General features: G+C 30.5%; 1 protein-coding gene across 1 annotated transcript; it reads left to right on the top strand.

The window, feature by feature from the left end:
* The first annotated feature begins 1,638 nt into the window (after positions 1-1,638).
* Positions 1,639-14,814, top strand: LOC107444652 (uncharacterized). The gene is made up of 5 exons (XM_016058863.4): positions 1,639-1,894; positions 4,771-4,848; positions 10,109-10,166; positions 10,294-10,402; positions 14,351-14,814. The coding sequence occupies exons 1-5, from the start codon at positions 1,867-1,869 to the stop codon at positions 14,477-14,479; spliced, it is 402 nt and encodes a 133-aa protein (XP_015914349.2). The 5' UTR covers positions 1,639-1,866; the 3' UTR covers positions 14,480-14,814.
* Positions 14,815-16,264: the final 1,450 nt, after the last annotated feature.

The following is a 16,264-nucleotide window of genomic DNA, read 5'->3' as shown; positions in this document are numbered from 1 at the left end:
AATAAAAACATGACTCCCCCCCCCCCGAAAAAAAATTCTTTTAAGGAAGGAAGAAAAAAGAAAGAGAAGACTCAGTTGTTAACATTTATTATAGCCAAATAAGTCATTTAAACTAAATATTATCGATAGCAATATCTACTTATAAGAATACACAACATCAACATGAACAAAAAGTTATAAAAAAATTCTGATGAATCGATTAAATCGTTGAAAATTTCTCCGGTACGGCTTGAACTGTTTCTATCTTTAACGTAACTTTTATCACTTTTTAAAGTTGATAAGCTTAAGCATTTCTCGTTTACCAGAAAATTCTACTTATAAAAAAAATTTCGCTGCTTTAAAAAAACGGTGTAAGTTTAGAAATTATACCATTTGAAAATTATGGACATTCATAATAAATAGCGTGAATAGTGAGAAACTAGCGTAAAATTAAAAAGTAACTTTAAAAAAAAGACTGCATTACACTTAATATTAGAATAAGTTCAAATATTTTTTTTTTTTTTTTTGCATTTAAAAGATTGCTACCTATTAGGCATCTCAGTTCTCGAATCATATTAAATAAGTCTCCTACTGTCGGCTGAGTTAACCAATCTGGTTACCTTCCTATATAATTTATTACTGAAGCTCCCCTCCCTGAAATGCGCTTTTCTCGTTTCCATAGCTGCAGAATGTCTTAGACTTTGCGTCGAGGAAAGTTCTTACTGTAGACAAACTATAAACTGCCTGGAGTTACCCAATGGATTATTAGCGACGGTCTGGGAAGCATCCCTGAGGATGATCCAAAGACATGCCATTACACTGTGGAGCGAATGAATTCCCTGTTTTGGTAACCTGAAAATCGTAAAATGCTCGAACTCGAGCACTTTACGGTAGAATAGTTTAACGAGGACCAATACTGCCCACCCTCGGTCCCTTCGTAGGTTGGCCCTTTTGATGCTTGATTTATTTGCTTTACTGGGAACCGTGTCTTACAATCAGTAAGCTGTGTGACCTATCATGTTTTTACAGGCTGAGTAAAAACTTAACGACTAGTTGAAAAATTTTGCGAAAATCAAAATAAAAGATTTAAATATTATTGTATTAATTCTTAAAGTACATTGTTAAGAAATAACGCAACAAACAGGACTTGTAATTTTATAATTAAAACGGTATGTATACAAAATTAGTACTGCAGTCTGAAATATAAACTTTATTAAATTGTTCCTATTTATTTTTTGTTTCTATTCCTATTTTCTACTTTTTTTTTCATACTGACGATATTCAAGTAAATAGATGGGTGAAAATTATAAATTTAGTTTAATCTACATATCGTCTGCATAAAAGAAAATTCTCTTTATTAAAAAATATGTTAACGTGAATGAGAAAGTGAAGAATTTTCATTGTATCTTATTAATTAAGATATAAGTACTGAAAATAACAATAAAAATTTATGAACTATACAAATACACAAAAAATATATATATTTTAAATAAAAAATTCACCTTCCTATAAAACGTTTTCCTTGATAGTAAAATAACTCAAAGAAAAGAAAATTGAATTGCATTGGCAAGGACTCAGCATAGTAGTGTTATAAATATGGAACTTTTCGGACAAAAGGTAAATTTTTCGGTGTTAGGAAGTGAAACAAAATGTATCTGAAAAAAAGTTCTTGAAAACAATGAGTGACCCAACGGGTTCCTGCAGTTTAGAATTATTTGTTTGCCATGATAAAATATTATTAGCATATCATTTGAGAAAAATGCTTTGTATATTTGAACATAAAGTCAGCTCTGGAGTTATTTCTTCTATTTTCTTGGCCATATTGGCGATTGACCTTTTCAAGAAACGTGCCATGTTTCAACTTTAGTTCCTATTTCTAAATTTGAAATGAATAGGAATGGTTATAGAATATTTGGTAAGTAAAATCTTGCTTTAAGATAATATAGGTTGAGAATGACTAAACGATATTTCATGAAATGTAGGCTTTTTTTTTTTTTTTTAATGTCACGATAATACCAACATATGTCGTGATAATATTGATTATCACGATAAATATCGTATCTATGATAACCTTAGATTATGATGAATTTCCAATGCGATAATGTTCTAAACTATAAAAGATCTTTGTAAATTGCAAATTATCATTATCAACAACGATTTATATGGAAGACAATAATATAACGGAGATAAATATGGTTTTTTAAAATTGTCGAATAAAATATTTTTCTGGGTGTTGATAAATTTTATTTGGTTATGAAAATATAATAAAAATAACGTAAATTAGTTCACCTAAAATATTGCGAAATATTGATATTTCCTGACTATATATCGCATTATTAAAATTGCACTAGAGTTGCGCCGAGATTTTTTTAATGTTTTACTTCTTTTATTTTAAAAGAAATAAAGCTTCTTTTATAATTGGGACCAACTACAACAATGATTAAAATCTTCTAAAAAGAGAGCGAGTTGTTAAATGCCCCTGGATTGTAAATTAGTCTCCGGTTTAGGTTATCGATTAGAGTTTAAACCTTTTTAATTAAATAAAAAATCAATGCGAAATTTATTTTTCTACTTTACGTGATTACAGAAGTTAAGCTGATTAATTATTTTGACCTTTTAAAATTTCTAAAAATAAAATGATTCTTTAGATATAGAATGAACTTAATTCCTATTGTGTATTTTGTAATTAACAATATTGTAGACTAACAAAAGAAAGCCTAAAACTCTGAACAATAAATTCAGATTATTCTAGAACAGTATATTTACTAGGTTAATTAGATTAGAAACTGTTTAAAAATTAAGAGTATTTTATTTCTTTTGTTAATGAATGTTTACAATTTAAATAAATTATTTTCTAGGTTAATTCGAAAAAGTTTAAAAATCAAACGTATTTTATTTATTCTGTTAAGGAATATTTGCGATTTCTAATAAATTATGTAAATTGAGTTATTGAATAACAAAATCAATAACCGTTTTTAAACATTTCCGTGAAATCAGAAAATAATCACTCAATTCAGAATTTTTTTATTTATTTTTCCCCCTAGGTTCCAAACTTTTAATTTGGAATCTAGAACTGAAGTTAGTTTTGTGGAAATAAAATAAAAACAAAATAAAATTTAATTGATGAAGTTAACCAACCATTAAATACTGTTTGAGATAATGTTTAAAAATCTTCATTTCAATTCAAAAATATAAATCTAGACCTATATAATGAATGCCTGTTTTCTATCTTTTATAGACTTTTAATAATGTTTAAAAAATTTTAAAAATCTCCATTTCAATTCAAAAATATAAATCTAGACCTATATAATGAATGCCTGTTTTCTATATTTTTTAGACTTTTAATAAAGTTTAAAAATTTTTAATAATGCTTAAAAATCTTCATTTCAATTCAAAAATATAAATCTAGACCTATATAATGAATGCCTGTTTTCTATCTTTTAAGCCATCAGACCGCGAGTGATGAAATTTGGCATACTGATAGTTCAGAGCACGGGGACGGTCACTGTCGAAATCAGAACTTCTTTACTACGAACCGTTCGAGCGGGATGAGTGAAATGAAATTTGATTGGTTAAACGTTAGCCATTGTTTTAAATTAAACTACAGACGATTTTATTTCATCGAATATTTTAAAGATAACATCTGCTATAATTGCTAGCTTATAGCTCTATTTGATCAAAAAAAGTTATTGCAAGCACTTTAATATTCAAATATTTTTATTCGCTGTGTATGCAATCAATAAATAAAGTTAACGTGGTAGCATGTGAAGACTAGGCCCCCAAATTACTATCTCTAAAGTTATCTGAAACCACGTCTTTATTTTATTTATTGTAATTTTTCTAAAATGCGCTTTTGTAAAAGTAAATAATTTGAAATCGACGGTAATTATGAAAACTGCACCAATACGTTGAGCAGTTTTAATACTGGTGCTGTTTAAATAAGTATCTTACGGCCCCTTGAAAGGGAGAGAGAAATAATGGAAAGGAGAAAATTTTGTGATAATGGTAAATTGACTATCATGAGTTGGCCACGAACAATAGTATCATACCAGGTGATGCTGAATACAGTTAATATCCATTCTGATAGGATGAACTAAAAAAAAAGTGTTTTGTTTAATTTAGTCACGCAAAGCTACCGAAAAAGGCAACAAATGATAATAAATTAAAAAAAAAGAAAAGAAATTATTTTAGCTTTATTATATTCTGTTGGTAATTGCCTTTCAGTTTTTTGCATGATTTCGTAATGTCGTTCAGTACTGATTTATTGATTCTTTTCTTTTTTTTATTTACTAAGTACGGGGAACTTTTTCCAGCTAGTATTAAATATATTTCAATTCAAAAAGGCGAGTTTTGAGAATAAGTGTTTGAAACGTAAAAATTTATGAAGAAATTATTTTAAGAATAAGTTTTTTCTTTAACTTTAAAGCAAACTAAGTGTTAAACTATGTAATGCAAAACTTTACAAAAGCATGTAAATGATGGCATGAAAGTTAACCATCGATTATACACAATTAGTTTGTTTATATTCTACATAGCTTCATGCTAGTCTTTGTATTAAGTAAAAAATATATACAATGAAAGAATTTAAACTTTTAAAGAATATAGAATGTATCACTTTAGAGAATTCATACTTGACGGGCTGGACTTCTCGAAATAGAATGGAAAGAACAATTGCTAACGTAAGCAAATGCCGCGACCAATCAGAATCGAGATTTCCACACTACGCCCCTTGCAGATTCCCACTGGAATATTATATAGTTCACATTAAAAGTTTCTTTTTTTTTCTTTCAGTATATTATTTTTCTAGAAGAACAATGATGAAATCGCTGTTGCCATGGCTACTAATAATGCTGGGTTTTGTAACAAGTAGTAAGTGCTTTATGTACGTAAAGTCATACAAAATTTATTAATAGTTATATCTTTAGAATAATCACTTTTTTTTCTTAACTACAAATCTCCTTCAATTATGCTTAAAAACGCTTCTTAAAAAATAATTTTGTTCTTAATTTTCTTCCTGTTCTTCAAAACATCCAATTTTTATTATTTGTCTATTACGCCAATGATGCTTGATAAACATCGATGTCTAACATCTCACATCAAATAAATTCTTGTTTTTTATATTAATAAATTTTAGATACCCTAGTTTCTCCTCTCATACTTTTAAATACAAATGTGAACATTTAATAGAAGTCTATATTTTATAGAAAAAACTGTAAAGACTTTACAAAATTTGTTTCTAGTATAATACCAGTAAAATGAAGCATTTAAAATTCTGCAAATATTACAGCCATCTATAACAAAAATAATGTGAATAAAGGGAGTAATGATGTGTAAGTAAAGGGTTTATTGATGTAAATAAATGTTACGAAGGCAATAATAATGTAAATAAAGGCTGTTCCTAACTATAACTGTGATATATAATATGACCACCTTTAATATATATGTTTAGAAATTTCGTCAGAAAATAAGTTAAAAACATATGCATACAAGAAGGTGCTAATTAATATTTAAATTGAAAAAAAGTTATCAAAAATTTATTAAAATCTTACATTAATCATCAATTATGGAAAGCGATAATAAAAGTATTGAAACTTAACTGATTGCTCGAGGAAATGGGGAAAGCGTAAAAGACGATTACTGACAATCAATATTGCTTTGATGTTTTTAATACCGCTTATTTCAATAATATATATATATATATATATATATATATATATATATATATATATATATATATATATATATATATATATATATATATATATATATATATATATATATATATATAATAAATAAATACAAGAAAGCACTAAGAAAGTTAAGAAAAACAATAAGTTTCATTTATTGCGCTTAAGCTGCATGTAAACAGCACTCATTAGATAAGTTCAAAATGAAGAATAAAACGAAGAAAAATTATAGACATATGAAAAAAGGGGGTGGGAAATAATAAGTAAAAAAATAACAAACAACATTTTATTTAAAAAAAAAAAAAAAAAGAATGTTAATTAAAAAACCGGAAAAAAAAGCCGAAAAAAAAAGATATAATCTTTTCTTCAGCCCACACGATTATATCCGCAAAACAGAGTGCTTTCTGATATTGTATCAATAAAGCCAAAGCAAAATATATTAATACAATAGTGTGAGGAGCACTTAAAAAAATTTTTTATAAAATAACTACAAATAAAATAGATCATAAAAAGTAAAAATAACATGTAAAAACGGATAATAAAATAAAATAAAAAGAAAAAAACATTAAAAAGGGGGGACTATAAAGCGAGTAGCACAATCATAACAACTTACATGGACGGATATTTTTCAGGAATGCAAAGCAGGCAATTTATGTTTCTCTTTTCTATTTTATATTTTTTCTTAAATAAACATCTATCTTCTAAAACTATTTATGATCAATTTTTAAAATTATCCAGTATAATATTACCTTGCACACATCCATTTCGGGCCCATCCTTGGTAACTAACATATCAAAACTCAGAATAACAAATCACTTCAGCAGTGCAGTAAGAACGACACTTTAAAACCCTCTTGTTACACTCAATTTGCGCTTTTGTTTTCATATTTTGTAATCTGGCAATCTTTCTGCGAAAACATTTTTAAATCATTCTTGAAAAATATCCGTCCATGTAAGTTGTTATGATTTTGCTACTCGCTTTATAGTCCCCCCTTTTTAATGTTTTTTCTTTTTATTTTATTTCATTATCTGCTTTTACATGTTATTTTTACTTTTTAAGATCTTTTTTATTTGTTGTTATTTTATAAAAAAATTTTCTTTCTAATTTACGTCGCACTAGAGCTGCACAATGGGCTATTGGCGACGGTCTGGGAAACATCCCGGAGGATGATCCGAAGACATGCCATCACAATTTTGATCCTCTGCGGAGGGGATGGCATCCCCGCTTCGGTAGCCAGACGACCTGCGCGCGAAGTCGAGCACTTTACGGTAGCACAGTTTAACGAGGACCAATACCGCACACCCTCGGTCTCTGCGCAGACTGATCCAAGTGGTCACCCACCCGCACACTGACCGTAGCCAGTGATGCTTGATTTCGGTGATCTGCTGGGAGCCGTGTCTTAACGAGCAGTCCACTGCGGGACGTAATAACAGTTATATATATATGACCAAAATTCATTACTAAAAAATATAGTGTTTATTAATTAGTTTTAAAAAATTTTTTTAGAGAATATATATCTATACACTGAGTGGCCAAATTATTATGACCACCTCAGAGTTTTATGTAAATGAGTTATTGCGTAATAGCGCTACCGCTAGAGGGCAAGATAACTATAACACGGGAATGCTGGACAAGTGAGTCATCAGTTATACTGTGTTGCTTGCTCAGATATGGGAAAGAAAAGTGATTTAACTGAATTTCAACGTGGAATGATTGTGGGTGCGAGATGCGTCGGAACGAGTATCTGCAAAACGGCTGCACTTGTGAAGTGTTCCAGAGCAGCAGTTGTTAATGTGTAAAAGGAATGAACAATCAAGCAAAAAACCGGGTCTCAACGTCAGACTTGTGGATGTCACAGAGTACTGAATGCTCGATCAGAGAGAAGGCTGTCCAGGGTTGTGCAGCGCAACAGGAGAGCAACACTGCGACAAATTGAAAGTGATCTTAATCAAGGAGCAACTATAAACGTCTCTGAACTGACTGTTCGACGCACATTGCGCTGTATAGGGTATGGAAGCAGACGACCTGTTCGTAAGCCTCTACTGTCTGCTTTAAATAAGCGCAGACGTCTCCAATTTGTAAAGGAGCACAAATATTGGACAGTAGATGACTGGAAGAGGGTCATGTGGTCCGATGAATCACAATTTCAAATGCATCGCGCAGATGGCAGGATGAGAATATGGAGAAAACAGCACGAAAGCATAGACCCCAACTGCATTGCCACGACACTTCAAGCTGGTGGTGGCAACGTTATGGTATTGGGAATGTTCTCTTGGTATTGTATAGGCCCTTTAATTCCTGTACCACAACGCCTTAATGCCCAAGGGTATTTAAGTATCATCGCGGATCAAGTACATCCGTTTATGTTAATGGTGTACTCTGGCGGGGATGGATACTTCCAGCAGGACAACGCTCCTTGTCATAAAGATGGCATTGTTCTCAGATGGTTCGAAGAGCATGACGGAGAATTTAACTTGCTTCGTTGGCCAGCACAATCCCCAGATCTCCATCCAATTGAGAATTTGTGGGATGAAATTGAATGGGCGCTCAGACAGATGGATCCAGTACCATCAAATTTGCAGGAATTGACAAGTGCAGTTCAGCGAGCATGGTCTGGCATACCTTCTACCACCTCCCAACATCTCCTCTTTTTTTTTCTTCCAGACGTGGACACGTACCTAGGTTTGCAAAACCCTTAACCGTATAGTCCACGTCTGGCCGACAGTCTAGCTCGCACAATACACAGCACATAAGCAAACAATTACAAAATTCATAACTGCACCACGATTACAAAGCACAATTGCGTAATGCAGATGACAATAATGCGTATCACATTAGTTAATAAAAAAATAAATAAATAAATAAATAAAAAAAAGGAAGCAATAAATAAAGCAAGAACAATAGTGAGTACACCAGTACATATAGGTGAACAGCAAACAGCAAATGGATATGAAAAACAGCATATGTAGTTGTTGACAAGAAGAAACGTAATTTTTCCTTTTTTTAAATTTTCGTTGTGTCAAATTTTGAAGAATACTAAAAAAAAAGAGAAAAGAAAATTTAAAGGTTTTTCAAAAGTCTAAAAAGTTATGGAAAAAAGTTTTTTTTTTTTCTAAAGTTTCATGAAGATCGAAATTTTGTAGGGAAACATTTATATTGTAAATGTATCTAGCTGTCGATGAATTTCATTCTTAGCGAATGTAGTATTTGTTGGTATGTCGGACAGTCAGAGACGAAGGCTGAATGATTAGGGTTGTAGTTGGTACCATTATACGTGTTCGAGTGCCAACAGTTAATGCAATAGCACTCATCGCAATTGCATTCATGGGTGTGATGATTTCCGCCGCATTTTGCGCATGTTGCAGAATCAGCCGTGCACTGGTTCGTATGGTGATCCAGGCCTTGACACCACTGGCACCGTCTGAGAACTATGCGTTTTTTGATGATACACTTGTTAAGTCCAATGAAGATGTTTTTTTTTTTCAGAAGATGGGTAGCTAGTCTATGCGATACATTTACTACGATGTGTTTTTTGTCCTCGCATTTTTTGTGTGGAATTGATTTAAGATACTTTATAACGTTGTCGTCGTTCGATGAGTAGCTGTTCTGCTGTAGTATGGTAGCTATATCCTCCCCTTCAAATTGAGCTGGAGCATTTAGAATTATGAGTGATGTAAGTCTTTGAACTTTATCTCGAAAATAAATTTTGTTTTGAATGGATGATGTCAATTTATCCTTATCCTTTTGGTTATGGAATTTGATTTCAATGAGGTTTTTATTTTTGAATACTTTTTTGACCACTGGTTTAACTATTGAGGTATTCTCCAACATCTCCTAGAATCCATGCTCAGACGAATTAAGGCAGTAATACGCGAAAAAGGTGGCCCAACCGCGTACTGAAGGGGTGGTCATAATAATTATATATATATATATAAGGATCCACAATGCACAGACCGCATAGTAGAGAAAAATTATAATAAATGTATTAAACGTGCTGACAACAGAACCCTTTGTATTCAATATAACATTCTGTAAAAGTCATCCACAATTTGATTTTTCTTTTTCATTATTTCTAAAGAGTACATATTATTGTGATGTGATTGCTCAGGAGATCGAGAGCGTTCGTCTCTCAATGTTCGAATATCTGTAATTATTATAAACATTTATAAATATTATAAATATTTATAATATTATTATATAAATATTTATAATAATAATATTTTCATAAATTTTATATTACAATGTATATTACAATATATATATTAAAATGGAAACTCTTAGCAATAATGAAAATAACGTATTATTCTCAAAAAGACTTGATGATGACAGAGCCTTCGAAAAACTGCCTTGTTGTTACAAAATAATCGTACAATTTTTATACTTATAAAAATATATATAATTCATAATGGGCACTGATAAAAGTCTTTCATTTTTTCCGACAGAAAATGACGCTGCAAAAAGACTCATGCATTCAGCTGATGACGTCTCGCCTGATAAAACGTATGTTGTAACAGATTAGTGAAATCTGTAATTTGGATTTTATTTTTACGTAATTAATATATTTTATTTTCATTGTTTGAGTAATAGTCTCTTTATGATATTAACATGGTGCTACATTTTGTGATAGATACTTTCATCATTTCGAAGCATTCAATGGTAATTCTTCCTCCAACACGCCAATAGAAAAAGATGAACTGGATCATGGTAGCCATCTTCAAAGTCGGAGCTTGAAATTTGTAATTTTTTTTAAAAATTATTTTCAGTTTTGCATTATATTCTTAAATCTGTTTTATATTATATTTACTTATTATTTTCTATCTATTCATTATGTTGTTGCTGTTGTTTCTAATGTAACTTGCCACACTAGCAAGCCTGCTTGGTGAAACCAAACAAATTTAAATCAGAGGGTGCGTTTCTTGTGTTTCAGTGACGCCATCTATGGCCAAGAATTCGTCTTCAGCCACACACCTGTTTATAGGGCGGACCCATTCATACATCCATTCATCCACTGATCGTAATTTTTGACCAGGATCAAAAAGCAATCGATCTCCAACCCAGTACCCCTAGAGGTATTGATTTGTTATGGGAACATGGGGGACTTTGCGACTTGACAGATTTAACGTGCATCAGTCACCATTTACTACACGGGGAGTCTTCGGCCATCGGCGTTCGAGCCCACGAACTCTCGAACATGAGCCCAGCGCCGTACTGACCAGGCTATCCCTGCCATCTATTTATTATAATTACGTTAATCAATTTATTTTTGGAAATGTTTTGAATTGAAAAGTGCAGAAGAAAAAATATCTTCGAAAAGTTTAAAGTAAAAAAAGAGAAAAATTAAAGAAAACGATTTTCTGCTTTACTTAATATCGAAAAACAAGTAAATCAGTATATCAAAATAAAAATCATAGGATAAAGCATGGCCACTTTTTTCGCCAACATCAGATGGCGAAATCAGTTCCTTTCATTGGGGAATAGTAGGGATTCTAGAGGGTATATTTGCACCATTTTTTAGTGATATAAGAAAGAAATTTATTTGAAAGATAGTGCTGAGGACATTTGATCTTAAACTATGAGGACATCTTCTAGGAGTTGAATAAAAATTAACCGTCACTTGATTTCAGATCGAAACAAAAATAATTATACTATAAATGCATTGCGGTTGGCAGGAATGTATTTTATATCAAGATAAATAATGCTTACAATTATATAATTGAGGTAATTGTTTTTTTAAATGCATCCGATTTTATAGATTATATTTGATATAACAATATGATTATACACTTTCATTTTTTAGTATTCTTTTTTCTAAAATTGTTCTGACGTCTTGCCGTATAATTTGGGCACATCTAAAAGTAGCGTAGCAATTTGATCTTTTGTTCAAGATGTTCTAAAACATTGTTCGAAAGATGTAATTTCAATTTTTTTAAAAACCAAACTACTAAGCTTAATGTTTTTTATTTCTTATTTAATTTATTCCTATTTTAAACTTTGAAAAAGAAAACAAATAATTTTAAGGCAGAAGTACAAAAAACTCTAAAAATCGAGGTAATTAAAAATCATCGCGCTATAAAGTAAGATTATCTATAATATAGATATAATAAAATAAAGTAGAAATCACTAAACTGTTACTGAATAGAAGGGGTAAGGTTAAGAAATTCAATTTCATAGAAGTTACAATTTTATAAAAAGTTACAGTTCGAGTACAAACGAGTTGCTTCGTCCACTTGTCATTTGTTGCTATTCAACTCGTCCAAAAAGTCAAATTTCTGTAATAATTTCGTTTCGCTTTAAGCCTTAAGAAAATCATGAAATATCTATTTTTAGAAAAATGTCGAATCGTATCCTACTGTAAACAGTACGTGGAAAAAAAAAAGACTGAATTATTTTTAACTTAATTGTCTGATTTTTAGGATCGAAAATTCAATTTTAATGGTTGAAAAGAAATACCTTGAATATGCTCATTAGTTCTTTATAAATTAGGTTACGAAATTAAACACCGTACTTTCTCTGAAAAGCATAATTTTTTTTTAGTGAATAGTTACAAATTAGAAAGTATGACTAAATCATTAATTAAAAAGATTCTTTTCTTCAATGTTAATTTTTCTTTTTAAATATTTTGCCTTGTTTACTAATATGAAGTTATTTACTCAAATAAAAGAAATCAGTACGACAATTGTTGAGTTCGCGTAATCATATCTTGATATTTTATAAAAAACAAAAAAAAATTTTTTTTTTAATCGCGGGCACTTGGGATGTATTGTCCCATTGACCAGGAGTGCCAGAACTGCTACTCTCTTCTCGTTACCCAGTGGGCACCTGTGGCGAAGCTAAGTCGGTGGAGCACCGTCACCCACGTCACACAACCACAAACCCGTTTATAGGACGGGTCACATTCACACAAAGGACATAGAACACAGAGAGAAAGAAACATCCATGCCCTGAGCGGAACTCGAACCCGCAACCATCGGCTCCGCAGTCAGGCAGGCTAACCACTCTGCCACCTGATCGGTTGAAAAACAAAAATATAAGTAGCAATACAGGGGACCAAACTTTCAATCGCTGGTTAATTTTAAAAAAAAATAAATTACACTTTTTCCAAATTGCTGCTACAGAATATGTGCTTTCGATAGTGAAAATTCCAAATATTTCAAATACGAGTATGTTTATTTGGGAAAATAAGTTTCTGTCTTTGATTTTGTAACTTAATTCATTTATAACACAAACTAATTGATGTAATTAAAGTCTTCCATTCGAATCATTAATGTGTGTTCAAATAAAAACTAGGCAATCGTGATAGGATAAGATATACTGTAGCGATTGTAACAGCACCAGTCAGGATTATAAATTAAAGAATGAGGAGTACACCACAGATTGTGTTTAAATGATTGACTAGTTCGCAGGATAGCATTTAAAGTGAATGTAAAATTGCACTAAGATGAAGGCGTTCAGAACAGAACAACACCCAACAATAATTTTTTCACCATTAGAAGGGGATCATAATGAGGATATTTGTCAACAAATATTTTACTGTCCATGGAGAACGTTAAGTCAACAGATTGCGAACTAGTGGTGTAAAAACTTCTGTGAATCAATACTACATACATCAATACATCAATAATGCTTACATCAATATCAGATCTGCAAGGATCCAGCAATAGCAAACGCCATGATCTCCTATGTATCCATTGCGGCTGTGTATTGAAAATTTACCATTTGTTACATCTCTGTGGCACTTTGTGTGACAGGAGTAAAAATCATAGTGCAAAAATCTTCTAATAAACATTGTACTATCACGCGTTGTTCTGAACAGAAAGTTTCTTTCTTAGCTCGACTTTACATTCTCTTTCGTGTGAATCGATTAATCAGTTATACAATGGATATTGGAACTGATGTATTACTAACTTTAATACCCAATTTCATTTTTTCTCTTGGGGTAATCCTTATATCATTTTGATCATAGTTTGATCATTCGCTCAAAAATTGCTTTTAAAAAGTTACATTCTTTTAGCTCAATGTACTATATTTTTTTTTTTTTGCTTTAATTTTGAAAAGAATTGAAAAAACAAACAGCAAAACATGAGGTATGTAATGTAACTAACTAAATACTATGTATGTAATATAAGTAACTCAATAATTTTCTCTGTTTTTTTTTCTAACACAAAATTCTTTAAATAGTTTAAATTGTAAAATATTTAAGAGGATATAATTTAAACTATTATATCCTGTTAAATAGTTTATAATTATGCCAATTGGGTATACTATAGCCTACGTCACAGATCGTGTTATTCCTACTAAAATTAAGTAGTAAACAGCATTTTCTGCGAACCTGATTTCTAGCAACAAGTAAAAGCATCAAACGAAGTGTCTTGTTATAAGTCGCTACTCGCCAGGTTGGAATTGTATTAGTCTAGTTCCTTTGGAAATAATTTATATTGTTGTTTTACCGAAGTTTATGAATTTAGTAAGCATATTTAAAACTCAGTTTATTAATTAAACTAAAAGGTAAATGTTATTCCTAGTAAGTGGAAGTAGTTGTGCTTTTTTCATATTATACCCAATTCTGCTAGGAATTGTAGATATGTATATATGGTTATGATTAAAGGAACATTCAAATTTAGATTTCGAATAGACTTGCAAAATTTTTTCAAGTTGATTTATTTAAATACGTTTTCTTTTTACAGTTTCCTTTAGTTGATTTAACCGGAAATACAACAGCAACTGTTAGTCCGGCAGATGTTTTTAATAACTGGAGACAACGAAAACGAGATGCTATCACTAATTATTTGAAAAGGCTTGGAATTTACCAATAACTATGATCCTTATTTCATGCATTTGGTGCACAGAAAAAGAAATTAATGGGGTTTTATTTCAACAAAATTGTATTTGTCGATGATTGATTATAATAATGATAACAGTGATAAATGTTAAACAAATGCTCCTTTATAAAATATTTAAACTGTTCTATGCATTGTTTAAGAGGTATGTTAAATATAAAAATACTTCATTTGAACTCATAATGCTTTAATAATTATCAGATATTTATATCCTTATAAATGTTGTATAAGAAGATTTAAAAAATAAAGAAGGTTTATAATTTTTTTTCAATTATTAGTAGATTGTGATTTTATATGTATGTTTTATGTATATTTCCTGTACGTTTCATCTGATTTGTAGGAAATTTAATAAAAAGGTTTTTCACTCCATTGTTGATGATTAATTATGATTCTAAGCGCATTAATGAATGTTCATTTGCAACTATTTTAACTATTCATTGCATTTCTGATGGTAAAGAAAATATGGCTGCTAAAGTTAAAAAAAAAAAAAAACTAGTTTTATTTATACATCTAAAATGGTTGGAATTGAAAAAGATTATCGGTGTGATATAAATAATTAAAAATAGACAATGTCCAATTTTTTTTCGAACAAATATCCAAATTTATTTTATTTCTGGGCCAGGCACCAGCACAAAGTGTCCAATAAGCAAGATTGCTAAATAATAAGCGCGCAGCGCTTGTCCTTCAATTTCAAGATATTCCTTGTTATAAGTGGATTATTGGAGATTAGGAAAGGTATAAAATATGTCGTTATCCCATCGGTAATGTTTTTTAATAAAGTTGCCATAGTCCGGTATAATTTATGCTGATATTTTTCAAATGTAAAAGTCATTGCCCCGTATTTTCTACGCTGGCATATTTTCTAATCTAAATTGTGTAAAATTTGTAGCCGCCTCCAAGCAAAAAAAAATAAATAATTAATATCCCAACTACTGGAGAAAAATGAATACATATATGATCGGAACTAATTATTAATATCTATCATGCCTGGCGTTTTTTAGGCAAAGCATGAGAGAATTATTTTATTTATCATAATTATTTTATATTTTAGTGTTGTATACAATGGAAAATGAACTTTTTTGACACAATATTCTAGTATAGTTAGGCTCCTGTTAAGAAGAAAAAAGTGTGCATTGAGTTTTGCTTCGCATTCTTTCTTTCTCTCTTTTATATTTCCTTTTCTTTAAAAAAAATATTTCTGAGCTGATAAACGAAGAATATTTTTACATTCAATAAATCCATTTTTATGGACAAAAAAAATTTCCAACTCATTCTTTGAATCACAAATTTTAATTTACTTATTTGATAATAACAATGGGGAATAAAATTTTCGTTACATTTATACAAATACTTAATTTTACCTTATTCGGGTGTGGTGACTTAAAATCTAAAACTAGTTTTGATCCCAAAGCAGCATTTTTTTTTTTTTTTTTTTTTTAAATGACATTAGGCTATTTTTGACGAATGAAAGCGTTACATATAACAGGGAATCATTTAAATGTTGCGACAAACTTCTACGAAAGTTAGAGCGCATCATCAGGATTATAATTGCATGGGAATGTCACCGTACGAGGCTAGAGACGTTTCTCACTTATGAGCTGTATGCGACCCCCTGTAATATTTAACTTTTTTAAACTTTTGTATACGGAGAAAGTTTCTTAAACTTGTGTATACTGGGAAACGAATCCCACATCATTTGCCGAAATGTCATTCCGGTTAATTTAGTTTTTATTAATAATGCAAGCTTATTATTTAGGATGC

This window comes from Parasteatoda tepidariorum, chromosome 10 (genome assembly GCF_982258835.1).
Source record: "Parasteatoda tepidariorum strain Cologne lab strain chromosome 10, Ptep-v5.0, whole genome shotgun sequence".
NCBI classification, from domain to species: Eukaryota; Metazoa; Arthropoda; class Arachnida; order Araneae; family Theridiidae; genus Parasteatoda; species Parasteatoda tepidariorum.
The sequence above is the reverse complement of the archived record's forward strand: the minus strand, read 5'-3'. Positions and strand labels throughout refer to the sequence as shown.

Bases quoted from the DNA above. Each gene is read 5' to 3' on its own strand.
- LOC107444652 (XM_016058863.4), top strand. From the start codon at position 1,867: ATGAATAGGAATGGTTATAGAATATTTG. The intron at 1,895-4,770 runs GTAAGTAAAATC...TTTTTCTTTCAG, and splicing joins GAATGGTTATAGAATATTTG to TATATTATTTTTCTAGAAGA. The intron at 4,849-10,108 runs GTAAGTGCTTTA...TTTTTCCGACAG, and splicing joins GCTGGGTTTTGTAACAAGTA to AAAATGACGCTGCAAAAAGA.